This window comes from Phacochoerus africanus, chromosome 5 (genome assembly GCF_016906955.1).
Source record: "Phacochoerus africanus isolate WHEZ1 chromosome 5, ROS_Pafr_v1, whole genome shotgun sequence".
Taxonomy (NCBI): domain Eukaryota; kingdom Metazoa; phylum Chordata; class Mammalia; order Artiodactyla; family Suidae; genus Phacochoerus; species Phacochoerus africanus.
In genome coordinates, this window is record NC_062548.1 from 114,558,681 (window position 1) to 114,579,034 (window position 20,354).

The window sequence follows — 20,354 nt, forward strand, 5'->3', positions numbered from 1 at the left end:
CAGCACCCTGCAGGGCGGGTCTCTACCTGGAGCCAGGCCACAGCCCCCTTGGACTGTGAACTTCTTCCCCAGGAGGGGCCAGGGCAGGGGTTGGGTTCTAGGGCCTAGGGCTCAGAGTCCTTCTTCAGAAACTTATTCAAGAGCAGACTTGGAAAAGGGCTATGAGGAAGTGGTTCAGTTCCGCAGAGTAAACTCAGGGCTCCTAAGAGTCAGGCTCCAGCCTGGGAGCCAGGAGTACAGTGCCCCACCCCCACCCTGCCCCTTAGAGGGTTAAAACAAAGCAGCGGGAGTAAGCTTCGCAGGGACAGCCTCGTGCATGAGAAATGTCTGGACTCTAACCTTTTATTCAGCAACTATAATCAGGACTTTTCAACTATACTGTAGTATATTAAGTCATTAAATTACAAGCTGCTGTAATTTTCACAGGAATTTATCGAGTACTAATGTAATTCTTTCATTTAAGCACAAAGATTGCATTGACTTCTGCAAGGGACTTTTACTTGATTGGATTGTAATCAGTTATGTCTTTTCACAGGACTGCATCCCTCCTTTTTAATTCACTTGTAATCTACTTGTTCCTCTGGATTGCTGCATTATATCATTTTATTCATCAACCTACTTGTTCTCAAACTTTGTGGACACACAGGCCAAGTGCCAAAAAAGCCAGGGACAGAGGACAGCCCCCTCTGCTGGTCAGGTGGGGCATAGCATGGGCATGGGGAAAGGAGTTGGTCTTCCCCGTTGCTCCACACCCTTGCCCCTCAGGAGTCATTTAAGGAAGGGAGAAACACCCTTTACAGGCGCCGCCTCAATCTCCACTCCTCCCTAGGCCCCAAAAAATGGTGACTTGAGAGGATCTTCTAAAGACTGAAGTGGACCCTAAGAATTAAACTGCAGGTTTTGGCAGCTCTACTGATGGACTCCAGTTGCTGGAAACACATACACACACACACCACACACACACAGAGACCTCAGCTCCTGCTTCTCCACTTCCTCCCACACCTCACCTGGTGGCATGGCTCAGGTTTCTCAGGTTTCTGAGTTGGGAAATGCTGCAGAAGGAGCAGGTTTACTGGGTTGGATTGATCTGGTAGGCAGCCAGGTGGAGGCTGCTAGTGGATGATGGGATACAGGCCAGTGGAATTCAGGAGAGAGGTCTGGAAAGGAGATAGGAATCTGAGAGAGATCAGGGTGAACTGAGACAGGCTGCGATTGTCAGATGGAGAAGACCGAGGACCAAGCCCTGGGGAAGCCCAACATTTACAGGACAGGGGAAGACAACCAACAAAGGGGGAGGAGCCAGGGATGTGGGAGGAGATTCCAGAGGGTGTGGCCTCACGGATGTCAGGGGAAGAAAGCAAATCATGGAAAAGTGATCTGCTCCTCCAAATGCTGCTGCAGGCCCCACAAGATAGAGCCTGAGAATCCAGTAGACTGTTTCCTACCCCAGACAGTTCAAAGGAGACACCTGAGCTGGGGCAGCGGGGAATGGGCTTGAGTTAGACAAAAGCCATCCTTTAGCCCAGGCTGCTCCGTCCAGCAATCCCCAGCCATCCGCAGATTCTGTCCGTGGGAAGAGGGCATCCCCAAAGTAGTGGGGACCCCGCTGCTGCTGCCAGGCAGAGGAGAGGAGGAAAGGGAGCAGAGTCAAAGGGGATGGACCTTCTTAGCACCACTGGTTTGCAGTAGGAAGCTCCCCAATTTACAGAGGAGGCAGAGCCAGGCAGGTGAGGTGCCTCGCCGCCGTGGCCCAGCAAATCTCCAGTCAGGAAGCAAGACCAGACCTGGCACTCTCTGCTCCGCTCTGCTCAGTGGGCAGCGCACATTTCCATCTCTGTCCCTGGCTCTGCCCTTAGGACAAGCCGCTTGCATCTCAGGCCCTCCACAGGCAGCACTCAGCAGGGTTTCCTTCCAGCACAGTCCACACCACACCGCCCCTGCCCAGCCCTGGACGGCACTGTGCATACACGGGAGAAACGTCAGCTCTCCACAGTAGCAATTCAGAGCCTTCCACCCACACTCAACCCACTCTGAAGAATATCAAGTTATCTCCATCATTAAATCCAAAATGCCATCAAACAAACTGCATCTCAGCTATTTATCTGGAAATTTCTCTAGCACTCATTCCTGGCCCCCATGAGTGCTCTAGCATAAGGAAGGGCTCAAGATGAATTGCCGGGTCCACCAGCTGGTTACACAGGAACATTCGATGAAAATGTGCTGTTTTATTGGCCTTTTTTCAATTAAGTGAAAGCAAAGTCCTCTTCCTCTGAGGTCAGGCCGATGTGCGGAGAGTTTGTCCCAACAGCTCTGACCGACAAGCAAGATGGCTATTATTGAAGCACTGCCCTCCTGATTCAGGGAATCCAGGATTCTGGGTGACAGGAATTTCCAGCCTCTCCCCAGAGACGGGTGCCTGGGCCCACGCAGAGTGGAATAAAATCTGCGTTTGGCCTCCCACTCTCTCGTTCTCTTTCCGTGATGCTTCAAACAGCAACTTCTCCAAAAACCTCAATGGCTCCTCACTGCCTAGAGAATGAAGTCTAGCTTCTCTGTTTGCACTCACGGCATCTGGCTACCACCTGACTGTCCAGTTTAGTTCCCTCTCCCACTCCCAGTAATAATCCTCCAGCTCTGTCGCACTGCAAAGAAGGACATCCCTCCTCAGAGTCCAAAGGCGCCTCCCAGGTCCTCTGGGACCATCTTTCTGTCCTAAGATGGACTTTTCTGAGCCAAAGAAACTCCTTGCATTTTTCCCCAAATACCCCACTTTCCTCCTTCCCCCGGGCTCATGCTACTGTCCTCCCTGCAGCGCCCTAACGTTCCCCCATTCTTTGTGTTTGAAAATCTCCCTATCCTTCAAAGCCCTATTGAATACCACCTCCTCCAGGCAGTCCTCCCAGATCTCTAGTCCGTGACCAAGCCTGGCTCTCCCTCCTCAGCTTCCCATACAGTTTCTCTCCAAGCTGTCCCTGTGGTCTATTCTCTAATACTACCCAGAGCCACAGTTACCCGTGTGTATTTTTTTGTCTCCTCAGCTCAACTGTGAGCTAATTGAGAAATCGCCACCCTCTATCTTTAAACATAGAAGAAGGTCTGTCTGGGCACAAACCTGGGGTACTTTTTTTTTCTCCAGACCAACCGATTAATCCAGAAAGTCTGCATTGGCGAGAACAACGTGATCGAAGAAGAGATCCGTGTGAACAGAAGCGTGCACGAGTGGGCCGGAGGGGGCGGAGGAGGGGGCGGAGCCACCTACGTGTTTAAGGTGAGGGGCTGCGTGCCAGCTCCCGGCGCCGCCTTTTCTGCCTCCTGCCTTGGGTCCTCCGGACAGCGCTGGGAATGAAGCTCCTCGGGTGCTCTTAGCCTCATTTAAAGTGGGGGAAACCGCGATCCAGAGGGAGAGAAGGTTCCCTGTCTGTCCGAGAAAGGTCAGGCTGCCCTCCTCTTGCTGATGTCCCAGCCCGATTTCCCCACTCGGGTCTTTGCCATCCTGCTTCAGTCCAGAGGGTCCCAACTGTGCCTGTCCTAAGGTGGACCTTTGTGACATCATCCAAAATAGGCAAAGCTCTCCTGCTACGTCCTCCTGCAGGGACAGTGAGGCGAGGGCTTAATCTTGAAGTTGGGGGGGCCTTCAAGATTAAGAGACCCCTGAGAGTGCAGAGGAAGGAGAGAAGACCTACTTCTGAGCACAAGCTCCCAGACCCCCGAGGCTAGAGAGAAGCCTAAGGAAAGGGGCTGCATAAACAGCCTCTAAGACTGATCCTGACCTCCTGGTATCCATATATATTTATATCTCCTAGTGTTTCTGCCTCTCTTATTTACTGAACCTGGACCGATACAGGAGCTGGGGAAGGGATGGCCCGAGAGCTGATGGGTTGTTGGAACCCACTGCCCAGCAAACACCAGGACACATTTAAACATTTGAACGGCTCAGGGGTCTCCGGAATGGGAGCCCAGCTTGGTTTCTCAATCTGAATGTCTCCCCTGGCAGATGAAGGATGGCGTGCCGGTGCCCCTGATCATTGCAGCCGGCGGTGGTGGCAGGGCCTACGGGGCCAAGACAGACACGTTCCACCCTGAGAGGCTGGAGAATAACTCCTCAGTTCTAGGGCTGAACGGCAATTCCGGAGCCGCAGGTAAATCACGGCAAGCCCACCCTCTCCCAGAACATTCTCCCCGGACTGGGTGAGCTTCAGCCTGGTCAGGTGCTGTCATACACCCTTGGGCATTTTGGTCCCTGGCCCTTGAGATGCTGGGAGCCCTGGATATTGGTACTGGGATCAAGAGAAGAAGGGCGAGGAGTTCTCTTGTGGTACAGTGAATTGAGGATCCAGCATTGTCACTGCAGGCTTGGGTTGCTGCTGAGGCACAGGTTCGATCCCTGCCCCGGGAACTTCCATATGCCACAAGCACAGCCAAAGAGAGAGAGAAAGAAAGAGAGGAAGGGCAGGCCACACCTTGGGGACCCAGGGGCCGCCGGGCTGAGGGGTTTAGATGTGCAGAAAGTCACTGAGAAAATGAGGCAGGCAGCAACATTTGGACCGCCAGCCCCAGCCTCCTGGGTTTTACCAACTACAACTGGATGTGAGCAGGTGGAAGAAATCTGAGCAGAATCAGGCCTCCCAGGCCCCCGCGGTTTGTTTGTACTTCCCTACCCCAGGCTGCAGCTCACACATCTCGATGGAAAATCTCCCTGGAATCTCCATGGCTGAGTTCTCTGTGCTGTCTAATGAGAGCCAGCAACGCAGACACAGGGGCAGACACAGAAGGGGGTTGAATTCTCTGGTTTCTCTGAAGTCAGCCATCTCTAAAGAAAAAAGGCAGTTCATCTTTTTTTTTTTCTCTTCTCCGCAAGCAGACTGAGGGGGGATTTTTTTAAGGCATTTAAGATTTGAGATTAATTAAGATAAATATTCAAACTTTTCTCTTCAACCAAGAGATGGCTAGAATTAGAAGGAGGAGAAAGAATCATTGGGTCCCCAGTGAGGAATAGCCCTCAGTGGTATTTGCAGCGCCCCTTACAGCTGTCCTGCATTTAATAAATTACAGACTCCTCTGCATCTGTTCTACATGCACTTTGCAAAAACAGTCCTGTAGGGTTTTCCAGACGTGTTAGTTTTATTTCACAGAAATGTCACGAGCTCATAGAAGGTTTGTGGATTTTTTTTTTTTCCTCAAGATGACCAAACTATTTCATACTTAATCCATTTTTTTTTTTTTTGGTCTTTTTAGGGCTGCATCTGCAGCATGTGGAGGTTACAGGCTAGGGGTCTAATCGGAGCTGTAGCTGCCGGCCTACGCCACAGCCACAGCAACGCAGGATCCGAGCCGCGTCTGCAACCTACACCACAGCTCACGGCAACACCGGATCCTTAATCCACTGAGCGAGGCCAGGGGTCGAACCTGCAACCTCATGGTTCCTAGTCAGATTTGATTCCTCTGTGCCACGATGGAAACTCCCTTAATCCATTTCTTACAAACGTCATGGTTGATGATTTGTTGATTTGTCTTTATTTTTACGCCCATTGTTTTCTTTTCCACACATTTGCTTGAAGGTGCAAGAGAGTCAGGGTGGGAGGCCAACCTGGCTGGGGCTGTGCAGGAGGCAAGGGTCAGGTGCGGGAGGCAGAGGCAGGGGCAGGGGGCGGGTGATACGGCATCAGGCCCATCTCATCCTAGTTTATTTACTAAGCTCGTGGCCCCCCAGAGCCTCCAGGTCCCTCTTCCGGCTAATGGCGCTGAGGGACCTTCCCTCTGGCCATGACATCTCTCGCCTTGACAGGCCCACCCACGCCCTCTGGCCAGCAGAGGAGAGGCCAGACACGAAACCCAAGCCCTGCAGCTCCCGAGGCTGAGAGAAGGTCCCCAGCCCCTTGCCTGGGGGCCTCCCTTCAGCTCCCTTGGCCCTGTTCTGGACCTAAGTTTCTTCCTGACCTTGGCCTCATTTCCTGAAATCTGCCTCCCTCTGCCAGCAGCTTCCCCACCCAGATGTCCCTCTGCTGCCCCCTCTGGGTCTAGATGAGCCTTGGCCTCAAATGCTCCCAGAGGACCCTTCCAGGCGGATTAACCCTTACGGTGCCAGCAAAACCAACGCTGCTAGTTCTCCCAGTTCCAGCCACCCATCAGCTGCTGGGACAGAAAGGGCTTTGAGATCTTTGGAGTAAAATGCCTCTTAAAATGTCACACAAAATAAGAATGAGGAGAGAAGGTGGGGGTTCTAGAATTTCAGGGGCTTCAGGAGAGATGTTCTGTGGCCTTAAGATAGAGTTGCATTCAACCCCCGCTCTGTAAGGAACATTTCAGAGCAGCTCCAGGAGAAGCAAGCGCAGCTCCAGCTGCTGCCAGAGCATCGCCACCCTGCCCCCAGCCCTCTTTGCTCTTGACCTTGGAGTGGCTCCTTAGAGGCAGGAAAGACGGTGCCTGAGCTTCAGAGTGTGGGGCCTCTACACATGTCTGTCCTGCCTCACAAATGCCCAACAGCGCCCCCACTTGGTGTGAATGAAACATTTCACATGCCCACTGTCTCCTTTGATCCTAACGTCAACCCTATGAGGCGAGTCTCACAATCTCCAAGTTACAGGTGAGGAGGCTGAGGCTCAGACCAGGGAAGTTCTTGCCCAGGAAACAGTTAAAGCCCTTTGGGTTATCTGGTGCCTAGTCCAGGATTCCTGCTAGGAATTTCCCTGCCGTGATCTCGGCAGAGTTTTGACAGTCGGCTGCCTTAGGACTGGCGAGTCCCGGGTCTTGTTGGGATGGGAAGTGGAGAATGAAATGAAGGTGTGATGCTTCAGGCGTTGGCAGGCACAGAGGGGAGGCAGAGGAACTGGTTGCGTTGTCACAGCCTGTCCCCCGCCTACCCCATCCCTGACCAAGCACGCTCCCAGGCCTGTGCGCCAGAGGCCCGACAGGAAGCAGGGCTACGAGGCGTGCTCCCATCCGGGTGTGCAAAGCTGTGGCCAGAGCAGGCCTCCCTAGGGAACCACTGAGACAGCCCCCTGGTGCCAGAGCTGGGGCAAGCACCCCCCTCAAAGACCCCGAGTCCTGCTTCCTTTGCCAGACCCCACAGCCACCCAAACCTAGCCAGCCCCTCACTCAGGCATCTATCTCTCCCCACAGGTGGCGGAGGTGGCTGGAATGATAACACTTCCTTGCTCTGGTCTGGAAAATCTTTGCTGGAGGGTGCCACCGGAGGACATTCCTGCCCCCAGGCCATGAAGAAGTGGGGGTGGGAGACAAGAGGGGGTTTCGGAGGGGGTGGCGGGGGGTGCTCCTCAGGTGGAGGAGGCGGAGGATATATAGGTAAAGATGATTCGTGTTCAAGGTGTCACCCCCCCCTTAGTCCTAGGCACCCCACCTCCCTGCCCTCTCCCCGGCCCTCGCCTGCCCGCCCCTGGCCCTCCTGTGTGGACTGTGATGTATCTGTGCACGCCTCCCTCCCAGCCCCTCCACACGAGCCAGAGGCAGGATGCTGGTTCCCGAGCCAGCATCCTGCCTCGAGGGTTCGATAGGACAGGGTCAATTCCCATGTGATTCCTCAGCTCCCCCAAAGCCGATGATAAAGGGGCTCTGGCTTCGCGGGCTGTTCTCTGGGCCACCCGCAAGGACGCTGTAGCATGAGAACCCTGCTCCGTGCTGCCTTTGGGATGGCCTGGCCGAGTCCTTGCCAAGCCAGCTCCCTAAAGGCCTGGTTTGCAGCTTCTGGCCTCACAGACTCCCCTCTCCCTTCCCCGCCCCAGCCCACCGGCTTCCAGAAGCACAGAAGCAGGCCGCTGTCCGTGCTGATGGGGCTACGCCTAAGGGCAGCTGCGGGCAGGCCCAGCCCAACCCTTCAGCAAGCAGCTGGCCCCTGGCCCCAGCTCTCCTCTGGGCTGCAGAGCAGAGCAGAGCCACCTTCTGAAGCTGAGAGGCTGGGAGAGGATGGCCCCACCGTCCCCACAGACTAGGACACAATGCATGCGAGCACTGTGACGTTCTGTGTTCTGCTTGACGCCGTGTGTGAGATGCTGTGTTACCCATGTGCTCTTCTTTTCCAAGCCCTGGGGGTGGGGGTGGGGGGTGAGGAGCCCGGGGTGGGGAGGGGAGCCCAAAGATAACCCAGCCCCCACTGAAAGGAGGGACAGGAGCCTAAAGGCACAGGGGCCTATCCCCCGACCCCAACCCTGACCGATGGGACGGCTCAGGATTATTGCCCTGGCCAGGAAGAGGGACCAGCACAGCCTGGGGAGACTGGAACTTTTCTGACTCGTGCTCAAACAGACTGCTTCCTAGGGGGGCCCAGCAGAGTGGTGGGGACTCCCCAGTGGGAGCTGGCCTGGATCTGGAGGAGAAAGTGGCCCACACACCCAGCATCGACTGAGCCAAGCCCCAATCGCAGCCCCTGTGCCCTGAGCCTCCCTTCCCTCCCCCCCCACCCCCCATACCCCTCCCTGACCCCCTGCATGCCCTGCTCATGTGCACAGTGTCTAGACTTGGGCACCCACCCCTCTGCGTTCAACTCTTCTCTGGTTGGCCACAGGTGGCAATGCGGCCTCAAACAATGACCCCGAGATGGACGGGGAGGATGGGGTTTCTTTCATCAACCCACTGGGCATCCTGTACACCCCGGCTCTAAAAGGTACCCCTCTGCCAGGTGGCAGAACCAGCTTCCGTAGGCCAGTTCTCCCTCCCAGCTCCCAGGGCAGCTTGGGAGTTCCTATCATGGCTCAGCAGAGATGAATCCGACCAGTAACCATGAGGACACAAGTTCAATCCCTGGCCTTGCTCAGTGGGTTAAGGATCCGGCGTTGCCGTGAGCTGTGGTGTAGGTCGCAGACATGGTTGGGATCTGGCATTGCTGTGGCTGTGGCATAGGCCAGCGGCTATAACTCTGATTTGACCCCTAGCCTGGGAACTTCCGTATGCCTCAGGTGCAGCCCTAAAAAGCAGAAAAATAGATAAGTAAAAATAAAACCTCAGGGCAGCTGATGTGAGGCCAGGTCACAAAGGTGTGATTGTGGGCCCCTTGCAGGCAAATCTTCCTAGTGCTTAGCTCACCAGGTTTTCTGAAAATCAGGATGCATGATCTGATATGAACACGGAGGCAGAAGACTGACTCCCAGGCTGGCCGGCCCTAGAAAACGCAACAGTAATAGGCCCTGTGCCTGTAGCAGCCAACTTAAGGGTCCCTACAAGTACACACCCACATGCCCTCTGTCTGAGTTCCATCACCAGATGCACCGGGGACTTTCCTGCACAGGCAGCGCCTCCAGGGGCAGTGGGACATAGGAACAGGGACCAGGCGGAGACAAAGCACAGAGCCTGGGATAGGCTGCAGGGCAGCCTATCCCAGCCTCTGCCCAGGCTGACCCTCTCTCCTTGTCACCAGTGATGGAGGGCCATGGGGAAGTGAATATTAAGCATTACCTAAACTGCAGCCACTGTGAGGTCGATGAGTGCCACATGGACCCCGAGAGCCACAAGGTCATCTGCTTCTGTGACCATGGGACAGTGCTGGCTGAGGACGGTGTCTCCTGCATCGGTAAGGGGGTGAGGGAGGGGCCCCAGAGCTTAAGCCACAACTGGTTTCCGTGGTTCTGGGACATCTCGGATACAGTTTTATAAACTGCCTGACACCCCTGACTGCCCCAGCATGGGTGTTCTGAAGATGGACAGGGGGACCCTCAGTGAAGGATGGGCCATGACTCATGAAGGCGTCGGAAGTCACCTGGTCCCACCCCCAGCCCAGGATGTGACTCCCACATCCCCACCAAGGTGCCAGCCCTTCTTCCCTGGAACACCCCAGCACCAGGGACCTCCACACTCACAGGGCACCCCGTCCTGTTGAGAAGCTGCAGCGCCAGACCCGTCCCCTCCGACTTCCGCTCCTTAGCGCCCCCGCTTGCAGCAGCCCTTCGGGCACAGTGTCTGAAGACAGAGCCCCCTCCTCCTCCTCAGGTCTTCCTCAGATTAAATAACCTGTGTTTTCAATCCATCCACATGGGACACAGGTCTCATGTCTCTCCCGACCCTGCCGTCCAGTTGTCAATGTCTCTTTGGAAATGCCACCGGGTCCGGGACCGGGCACGGTGCCTCCGTGTGGTAGGTGCCAGCGTGCTCCCAGGCCTCCCTCCTGGGCTGAGCCCCGCGCTCTGGAGGACAGGGACTCTATCGGCCTCAAGAGTGACAGAGAGGCCCTCTCTCTCTCACTGGCTCATGTTGAGTCTCCTAAGGCACTGCCTCTCTTCTGGAGCCTCTGCTGGCTCCCCTCGCATCCTCCTCCTGCCACGCACACTTGATATTGATCAGAGTCCAGATTGTGGTTTTCGTTCCTGTTACAGACGCTCTCCCCGGAAAGTTACTGTCGAAAGTTGTAAAACCAGGACGAACCCGCTTCGGGCCCTGGGCCTCAGAGAAGGGGGATGGTCAAGGTGTCCAGGCCGGGGAGGAGTGGGTGGCTTCTGCCCAGGCTGGGGAGGCGCTTTCTGACGTGGGACCAGCTCAGAGGAGAAGCAGGCTGGTCACCGGTGCCCCACGGGGACCTGTCTTCCAGTGTCGCCCACCCCGGAGCCCCAGCTGCCACTCTCGCTGATCCTCTCCGTTGTGACCTCCGCCCTTGTGGCCGCCCTCGTCCTGGCCTTCTCCGGCGTCATGATCGGTGAGTGTACCAGAGCCCCGGCACTTCCAGGGTCTGCAGGAACGCAGATCTGGCAGAATGGAACAGCACCTCTGGCTCGGCCAGGTGTCCCTCTGGGTGGGGGGTGAGGAGGGCCGCCCGGGCCAAACCAAAACAGAAGCCCCCCACACCACACCCCCCAGCACAGCTCTGGTTCCTCGCAGTCCCTGATTCTGCACCTCAGCCCCGGGCCTCCAGACCTCCAGTGTCTGGTCCGCCGCTGCTTACAAAGATACCACTTCTCACTGGAAACATCCATTTTCTTCAAATTTCTAACACACTTTGGTGGTCTTCAATGGAGATTAAAGAATCAAATTCTTGGCATCCCCATCATGCCTCAGCAGTAACAAACCCGACTAGCATCCATGAGGATGCAGGTTCCATCCCTGACCTCGCTCAGTGGGTTAAGGATCCGGTGTCGCCGTGAGCTGTGGTGTTGTCACAGACACATCTCAGATCCCATCTGGCTAAGGCTGTGGTGTAAGCCAGCAGCTGCAATTCCTATTCGATTCCTAGCCTGGGACCTTCCATATGCCAAGGGTGGGGCTCTAAAAAGACCAAAAAGAAAAAAAGTCAAATTCTTCATGCCAAGAAGGAGGGCACTCTTCGGAGGAGAGCACCATGACCAAAGCTCGCCCCCTCCCCAGGCCTCACTGTGGCTCTTCTGGTTTGGCTCACTCCCTGCGTCCTGCGTCCCGCCCACCCTCCCCCACCCCCAAACCCCGCAGAGAATGCAGAACTGGTTTTTGAGTGTTTTCTGTGAGGTCTGTGAGCCAAGCAGTGCTGATCTGCAGGTCTCAGAGGGCTCAAGATGGTCCAGCCAGGCTCTTACTGCTAGAGATGCTGGGGCAGGTGGGCAGGGAGCCGAAGGGAGGCAGAAGAAAAGGCTCAGTTCCAGGCAGCACTTTCAGGCCAGCCCCTAGGGGGAGGGACTCTGGGGGTGGCCAGGGAGCCTGTGTGAGTCCCATGACGCCCCCCTTCCAAAGGCAGGGTGACCAGAGCTAACGTGTTATGCACTCACTACACAGTTTAGTTCCCTGAATCCTCAGAGGCCCCTGTGATCACAGTTGGCACTTTTCATAGAGGAGGACCTGAGGGCACAGAAGTTGCCTCCCTTGCCCTGGCCTGGAAGTGGTGGGGCTGAGCTTTAAACACAGAATCTGCCCCCTCCCCATGAATCATCTTCCTTGGAGTTGGCCTGATGGAATGTTCTCGCACATGGAAATAGCAGTGATTGTGGTCACTTGCATTGGGACAGCTCTTTAGAACTCCCCCGAACCATTTTATGTTGATGAATTCATTTCATTATCACAATCCTGGCTGATGGGGCGTGGGGGGTTACCTCCCTCCTTACGGAGAAGGGGACAGATCCAAAGAGGTCACAGGTCACTCGTCAGGGTCACAGCTTATAAGTAACAAAGGCAGGATTAGAACACAAGTCCTCGGGCACCAGTTTAGAGATCTTTCATCCGTGGCTGTTCTCCAACTATATGGTTTGGTGATTCTTCAACTGTAGGAAACCCAGGTGACCCAGAGCCCACATGGCCCACTGCCATGTCTGTCCCCACCCAGCACCTGGGCAGAGCAGAGATACTAAGGCAGGCTGGTTCCTGGAGACACGGGACCTCTCTGATGGCTGACTTTGGCCCCTAAACTTCCCGGCAGTCATGGGGGAACGTCTTTAGGGTCTTTGCTTCACCTTCCCTCACTCTGTCCTTCACCTGGGGTCAGACTTTCCACACCGGCTGGTGGTTTCCCAGGCTCCTTGAGTTCCCTCCAGATTATCTCTCACAGGCATTTCCTCTAAGAAAACCCTTGCCCATTTCATCCCCTCTTAGATCTGCTTCTCAGAAGACCCCAACTATTGTGCCTCTGCCCCTGCCTGAAGCAATACGTCTTCTCCATTGACATGATTTTAAGCTTTACGCTTACTTTACTCTTTCAATGAAAGGTACGCTTTTACATCTGTAATCATTTTGTTAGTATGACTAAGTGTGATGGAAAGGTTTAGATCCCTGCGGAGGAAATGGAGATCCAAGAAGGCTTCTTGGAGGAGGTGGTCCAGCTGCCTTGCCCAGGCCACCTTGCAGCTGACCGCCGTCTGTCTGCAGTGTACCGCCGGAAGCACCAGGAGCTGCAAGCCATGCAGATGGAGCTGCAGAGCCCTGAGTACAAGCTGAGCAAGCTCCGTACCTCGACCATCATGACCGACTACAACCCCAACTACTGCTTTGCCGGCAAGACTTCCTCCATCAGTGACCTGAAGGAGGTGCCTCGGAAAAACATCACCCTCATCCGGTGAGTGCCCAGCACGGTCCTCTAGAGCAGCGGGAGGTGTGGGGGTCGGAGGGGAAGGAGGACTTGTTGGGGGCAGGGGAGGTCATTTCCGCCTGGCAGATTCCTCTGGAGATAAGCAAAGCCACCGCTCAGGGTACCCCCAGCCTCCCAGGGGGAGAACGTTTAGGGTTCAGGGCTGTTTGGGGGTGTTTAATTGTTTAACACCCCATGTATTCGTGGGGCTGGTGCAGTGAGAGGAGGACTAAATGGGAGGCACCAGAGCTCTCCTTAGAAGCCACCCAAGTGCCTTCCCCAAGCCTTGCTCCCCTCCCAGCTCCCAGAGCACCCTGTGCCTGAGGCTGTCCATCACTGAAAGCACTGCCAGCCGCCTGTCCCTGCTCCAGGGATCAGGACCCTCCTTGGCAGGGCTGCGTCTTACTCATTTCCGTGTCCCTGACAAATATCAGAGACCCAGGAAGTATTCACTGCAGGAATCATGGATTCCAGCCGGTGTCATGGATCCCGGGTTGGAAGCTTTTCTTGCAGCTAAAGCAGCAGAGGCCAGGACTGCAGAGCAAAGCCAGATTGAGGGCTTCACTCTAGAGGGTGTGCGTGACCTCCTGCCTCTCATGGGTGTCCACCAAATGTGCCCCAGCCGCCTTCTCACCACCCCTTCCCCTGCCTCATCTCGCCCTCTCCTTTGCACAGGGGTCTGGGCCATGGCGCGTTTGGGGAGGTGTATGAAGGTCAGGTGTCTGGAATGCCCAATGACCCGAGCCCCCTGCAAGTGGCCGTAAAGGTAAGAGCCGGCTCCCTGGTGGGCCTGACCTTGGCCAGAGTCCCCGTGAGCGAGCGTGGCTCTCTGCTGCCAGCCTCCACCAGCCTTCTGTGGCTCACAGCCTCCTCCCCCTCCCCCCTCCCTTCTGTGCCCAGACGCTGCCTGAGGTTTGTTCCGAGCAGGACGAGCTGGATTTCCTCATGGAAGCCCTGATCATCAGGTAACGGCACCGGGGGACGCCCCCCACCATCCCCGTCCTGTAAGGAGGATGAGACGTTTCCAACAGGCATGTCTCCAGGAGAAGCAGGGCTGTCTCCACCGTGCCCTGTTCTCTCCAGCAGGAGACCCCCGCCTTCTTAGGACACCTTATCAGAGTGGAGCAGCCCCCAGAGAGCTTCTGCTTTAAATGACACGAATTCTGACTATATTAATAATCAATCATTTATACCTGATGATTGATAACCTTGGAAAATGTAAGAGTAGATGGAAGAAGGACCCAAATCACTCCGTCTCCCTACTTGGCATCTCCCGGTCTCTCAGCTCTCCGTGGGACGCCCACCTGGAGCTCTCGGCCCTGTTAGGATCACCTGTCCTGTTAGGATCTCATTAACAAGAAAACCTGAATCTTGGAGCCCCCGCGAGGAACCCACGGTGGGATCCCGTGGCCCTCTCCTGACCGGGCAGGTCTCCCACAGTCCTTTGGGGAGCAGCTCCTCCAGCTTCCTTCAAGAACCCAAGTGTGAAGCCCAGCCAGCAGTCCCCACACCAGCCTGGATCCCGCCTCTCCCCCCGCCCCAGCTTCCACGCAAGCACCTGCCCTGCATCCTCCCATGGCAACAAGCACTGCCACTTCCAGCTGCGCAGTGACAAGATTCCCGCAGCTTAGGCCCAGCCGGGGACCCCTGCTTCCCGTCTATAGAGAAAGCATTTACCTAATGGGGCTGCCAAAAATAGAACTTTGTACCCAGCTTCGCCCACCGAAGATTTCCCCAGACCCAGCTCGGTTAACCTCGGTTACTCCCTTCTGCTCTGCAGCAAATTCAACCACCAGAACATCGTGCGCTGTATTGGAGTGAGTCTGCAAGCCCTGCCCCGATTTATCCTGCTGGAGCTCATGGCAGGAGGAGACCTCAAGTCCTTCCTCCGGGAGACGCGCCCTCGCCCGGTGAGTGAGAACTGGCCTTTCCCAGCGGCTGTGCCAGGACCAAGCAGGGGCGGAAGGAGACAGAGCGGGCAGCCTGGGAAGCAGCATACTCGGTGGGCCCTTTAACCCTTGACTCTGCGGCTCTCCTTGCCAATCATGCCCCCAGGCTTTGGTAGCACCCCCGTCATCCTTCCAGCCCCGTACACACCCCCAAGCCCGCGAGCTGGTCCTTCCTGAGATACCTGCCCCCCAGGAGTGATTTAAAATGTCAGGTCCCAGCCTTCCAGGTGTGCGAATGTGTCTGGAGCCGCACTGGCCGGGGACGGGGTTAGGAGGTTGCTGCGCATCCCACACGCGTTCTCAGAACCACAAAATCCAACTTCGTGGAGTGAGGAGCAGGTTGACTGTGAGAGGAGCGTGATTTACAGTGACGAGGGGGCTGATACCAGTTAACACTACAGGTGACAAGAAAGAGAGCCGAGGACATCAGGGCTGCAGAAACACTCACACTGAGGAGAGGGCAGGCAGAGCTGGGCCTCCCAGCTGTTGCAGAACTCACTGCTCTCTATGGCCTGAGGTCCCCACGATTCATTTGATGGAAGCCCCTGAGTCTCTCCAGCCTTACCTGGTGCCCTGCTGTATGCAGGCACCCAGCTGGGAACTCAGAACCAGCGGGCTCTCTGTCCTCACTTCCTGCCATCCCTGGGGCTCAGCGGCTCCCTAGACCATCAGGATGGAAGGCCCTCAGGGAGTATCTAAGGGGGCTCTGGCTTCAAATCACGTACAGACACGAAGTAATAACAGATGTGCTGATGCAAGGAACAGAAGGGGTGCCTGAGCCAAACAGGAAATGGAATTCATGGGTGCAGATGAAATTCATGGGTGGAGTCCTGGGATCATTTGGTCCCAGGACCCCACCTCCTCAAGAAGAAAGGAATCTTTTAATGTCAAAATAATTTTGCAAACCCTCTATTTATTGAACAGATTTTTGAGGCTTTAATACAGTAACTATCTTTTAGTATCGTTTGATTCAGTCAATAATGACAAAGGCCATGAAAGAGTCAGTGATCGCTTCATTAAGGATGCTGACGACTGACCACTGTGGTGTCCGTCCCTCTTTGGATCCTGGTGGTCCCGTAGGTACTGGCTTTAGAGAAGATCTCAGGACCCAGATGGCTCCTTAGACACCAGGGTCACAGTGCAGAGGTAAGAACCTCTGATTACAGCTTAGGTTTTCATCTCTGGTTCTGATTTTTCAAATAGCAGCGCTGGCTCCAAAATGCCAGTATGGGAGTTCCCGTTGTGGCGCAGTGGTTAACGAATCCAACTGGGAACCATGAGGTTGCGGGTTCGGTCCCTGCCCTTGCTCAGTGGGTTAAGGATCCGGCGTTGCCGTGAGCTGTGGTGTAGGTTGCAGACGCGGCTCGGATCCTGCGTTGCTGTGGCTCTGGCATAGGCCGGTGGCTACAGCTCCGACTCGACCCCTAGCCCAGGAACCTCCATATGCCGCGGGAGTGGCCCAAAGAAATAGCAAAAAGACCAAAAACAAAACAAACAAACAAACAAACAAAAAAAACCAAAATGCCAGTATGTCCTGTTGGCCACATCAGGAGCCAGGAAATAGGAGAGCCCAGCACCCTTCATGTCTCATCACTTTTCAGAATGGATTTTTGCCACTTTTAATGTTTTGTGGTCCCCGCCTGTATTCTTTGTTTTTTCCTTTCATCTCTCCCTCTTAACGTTCACATCCATCAATTAAAAAAAAAAAATCCCTATTCTGTTTTTCACTTGATGGAACAGTTCCTCCCTCATGTCCTCTGACCTTTCATCTCTAAATGCAGAAGCTACTTAAGGAAGGAACAGATATCAGTGTTGTTCTTTTATTAGTATCTGTATTAGCCTTTGGAAAAAGCCCCTCAGAAACTGCGAGCAAAGAAACCATTCCACTGCAGTGCACCTGTTTTCTCACCTGTCAAGTAGGATATCGGTCTAAACAGCATCCCTGAAGAGAGCGCTAGTACCCTGAGGTGCTGCATACCCACACGTGCTCCAGAGAACTCTGTGCTCAAGCAAATTTCAGAGCCATGCAGACTCCCCTCTTACTGATTCTCAGTACACACTGGTGTAGAGCAAAGACTCGGCTACATCCTGCCGTAAAGAAACCTGTTTAACCCAGGAATTCCCATGCCTGTTTGCTCAAAGTCCATCCCACAACCAGCTTTGGGAAATAGTGGACAAAACCGTCTCAGAGTCTGGATAGGATCTACCCAGAACCACACCTGTCTGAAGAAAGTCCAGTTGCCAAAGGAAGGGCCACTTTCAGTAGCAAATCGGGAGAGGAAAACCCTGATTCCAACTCCTTCTTTGCCCAGGACAGGTACAAAAGGCATTGAGCACACAGGCTGCTCTGCACTGCTAGTTTAAGCATCAGTTTTTGCATCCACACCTCCCCCAACACCAACACCACACACACACACACACACACACACACACACACACACACACACCCCACGGGTTACTGACTCTCTGCCTCTGTGCAGACTGATTAGTGGAGCAATTAATTTGCTCTGAGCAGCCAAGGACAAGGAGCCCAGATAAGCCTGGCCCGTCGGTTAATGCCTGGAAAAGTTTAGTCCCTGTGGCACCCCAGGGACAGCAGTGGTCCCTGCATCCTGCGTGTTGGGGGCCAAGACAGGAAGAGACTCAGGGGAAGCCAGGACTGGGTCCTCTTTGGCAGGAACAGAAAGCATTTGCCTGGAGAAAGAAAAGATAGTTCTAATGCTATAGCGTGATGAATGACTATTTCCGCTGGAAATATATTACTTTTCCTTCTCCCAGGAAATGGGGACTGGCTCTCACAGTGCCCAGTACTTCTGACCCTAACAACGTCCCAGGGGAAGCCAAACACCAAGCCATTTCCCGAGACCCCCACGTGCCCTCCACAGACTGACCCCCTCAGTTACGCACCCTGTGCCTCTTTTTGTGGGTCCTTGTAACAATCCGGTGTCGCGCTGCTTTCCCAGATGAGGACACCATGGCTTGGACCAAGGCAAAGCATCAGCCCCAGGTCATGCAGTCAGTAAGAGATGAGCAGGATGCAGCCCAGCCCAGCTCAGTGGACCACTGAAAGTCTCACAACATCTGGGTGCTGTATCTGTAGTCACTTGGGTGCCACACGCTACATCCATGGATGGGCCAGTCCTCCTTTGACCCGCTGTCCTGAGAAGCTCAACTTTAACTCCCAGAACCCTGCCCGCCCCACCCCAGATCTTTAAAGCCCAGCTCATAGCAGTTTCCACTCCACCCTGTTAGCTGTGTGACCTGGAGTGAGTCACCTAACCTCTCTGAGCCCTAAGCCTTCCCGTCCTTAAGATGGAGGTAACCTCTCTTTCCCACTGACCTCCCAGGACGCTGCCTCAAAGGAGATCGTGTACTTGGACTTGCTCTGTTGCATGTCAGGCACTGCCTGATGTTCCCTAGGCAGAGACTATTCCCCTCTCAGAGTTGTCTACCCTGCAACTGAAGCGTGTCCTAAATGAGCACAACTCCTCCCCGCCTCCCCTAGACCCACTCTATTGCTCCAGGGAGCCCGGGGGAGGCCCTGGTCTGTGGCAGAGAAAATCCCCAGCCAGCATCTGCGTAAAGCCAAGTTGAGGTGTAAGCAACTGATAAACCATCCCCCGGCCCCCACTGTTCACTGAGCCAGGGCGGTGCACTAAGCTTCTTGCTAGAGGCCGTGGACACGGACCCTGAAGGCCCTGCCTTGGGGGCCTCGAAGGTAGCATGGGGACATAGTAAAATTAGCACAGAAGGGCACAGTGAATATGACACCGCATGACAACGTGCTGCTGCAGATTAGGGGGGTTTAGGAATTAAAAAGCTACCAAGAAGGTAGCCCTTGGAAAAGACAGCCCGGCCCTCAACCCAGGAGGCCAGGGGAGCAGAGACGAGCTGCGTCCCAGAGGTAGGGTGACAGTTCCTTTGGCACAAAAGAGACTTCACACCGAAAAGCCTCAGATGGCTCTTCCACTCCCCAGCATGTTCTGGAAGCTTTCCTTTTTCAATACGCTTCAGGTCTGGGTCTTCTTGGGAAAAAAAAATAGATTTTTAAAATATTTTTGAACATTTAAATGGAGCATTTTTAAAACAACACGATCCCCCTTGATTTCCTTACAGGCTTTTTTAGATGTTTAGGGAGTTCAAATATTTATGACGATTGAGCTGGAAGAATGGGCAGAATAAATGCAAAGGGGAAGCCTGTCTGCCCCGTCCTGGGCCTTGTGGTTTGGGGCTCTCATCCTGGGTCCTGCGGTTTGGGGTTCTTGTCCTGGGTCCTGCGGTTTGGGGCTCTCGGCCAGGCTGCATGTTATACTCCCCTGGGAGCTGGGACCCTACAAAGGCTGCAGGGATGGAGTCTTTGGTCTGTCTGGGTTGAGGTCTAGGCATCTGCATTTGTTTAAAGTCACCGGTTGATTTTGAATATGCAGCCAGGGCTGAGGCCACAGAGGTGACATGCCTGCATCTGGGCTTGGGGCAAGCACAGGAAGCCAGTGTCCCAGCTCTTCTCGCCCCCTGCCCTTCTATCAGCGGATAACTTCTGTCTCCCACAGAGTCAGCCCTCCTCGCTGGCCATGCTGGACCTCCTGCACGTGGCTCGGGACATCGCCTGTGGCTGTCAGTATTTAGAGGAAAATCACTTCATCCACCGGTGAGTCTAAGTGACCTTGCTTTTCCTTTGCCTTCTGTAGCCTCCCTCCAGGGCTCCGGGGCCCGGACCCATAGGTCTCTCTCCAGAGCTGTTTGGATGGCTCCCCTTCGTTCCTCTTTAAGGTGATGCTTACTCACTCAGGGCTTCATCTGGCCTGTATGGAAAGTGGGTATCCTGAGACATCCATACCAACGCCAGAGACCCGGATGAGCTGCTGGGACTCCTGCCTTTGTCTTGCAGTGGAACCTTCAAGTCCTAGATCACGTTAACATTTCCCTATCTAGAAATCTGGGTTCCCTGAGGAAAGTTCAAGAATCTATATTTTTTGCATATCTGACTAGGGGTAATTTGAAGGCAAGTTTTATTCATCGTCATGTCCCTGGCATCGAGTGGAGCACCATAAATGTTTATGGGGGAGTTCCCTGGTGGCTCAGCTGGTTAAGGATCTGGTGTTGTCACTGCTGTGGTGTGGGTTCGATCCCTGGCCCAGGAACTTCCCCACGCTGCTCGCATGGCCAAAAACAGCAGCAACAACAACATCAATAAGTGTTTATTGGGCAAATGATTTTTTTCTAAAATACTCTGAAATGACGAATAATGATTATTCTGTACTTCCTTGCTTCTGTACTATACAATCCTTGTGTTTAAGTGGCATTTGGACTGGAACATCAAGTCCACGTGTACTGCTGTAGACAAGAAATCACCCGTATTTTTTCCATGTGCCTGTTGACAACTTTCTCCGCGGACAGCGTGGTTCTGAAATCTGGGAAGTCAAATAGACTGTTAGGCTCTT

At 54.5% G+C, this 20,354-nt stretch overlaps 1 protein-coding gene across 1 annotated transcript in view; it reads left to right on the top strand.

Moving 5' to 3' along the window:
- The window catches only part of LOC125128492 (ALK tyrosine kinase receptor-like), a 64,989-nt gene that overhangs the window by 21,755 nt on the left and 22,880 nt on the right, over positions 1-20,354 (top strand). Inside the window, exons 5-16 of the mRNA XM_047782820.1 lie at positions 3,137-3,268; positions 3,995-4,139; positions 7,120-7,302; positions 7,740-7,834; positions 8,470-8,650; positions 9,317-9,520; positions 10,532-10,636; positions 12,766-12,952; positions 13,640-13,730; positions 13,865-13,929; positions 14,745-14,874; positions 19,464-19,561. Coding sequence (XP_047638776.1) covers positions 3,137-3,268; positions 3,995-4,139; positions 7,120-7,302; positions 7,740-7,834; positions 8,470-8,650; positions 9,317-9,520; positions 10,532-10,636; positions 12,766-12,952; positions 13,640-13,730; positions 13,865-13,929; positions 14,745-14,874; positions 19,464-19,561 — 1,616 coding nt within the window. The remainder of the gene's footprint in view (positions 1-3,136; positions 3,269-3,994; positions 4,140-7,119; positions 7,303-7,739; positions 7,835-8,469; positions 8,651-9,316; positions 9,521-10,531; positions 10,637-12,765; positions 12,953-13,639; positions 13,731-13,864; positions 13,930-14,744; positions 14,875-19,463; positions 19,562-20,354) is intronic.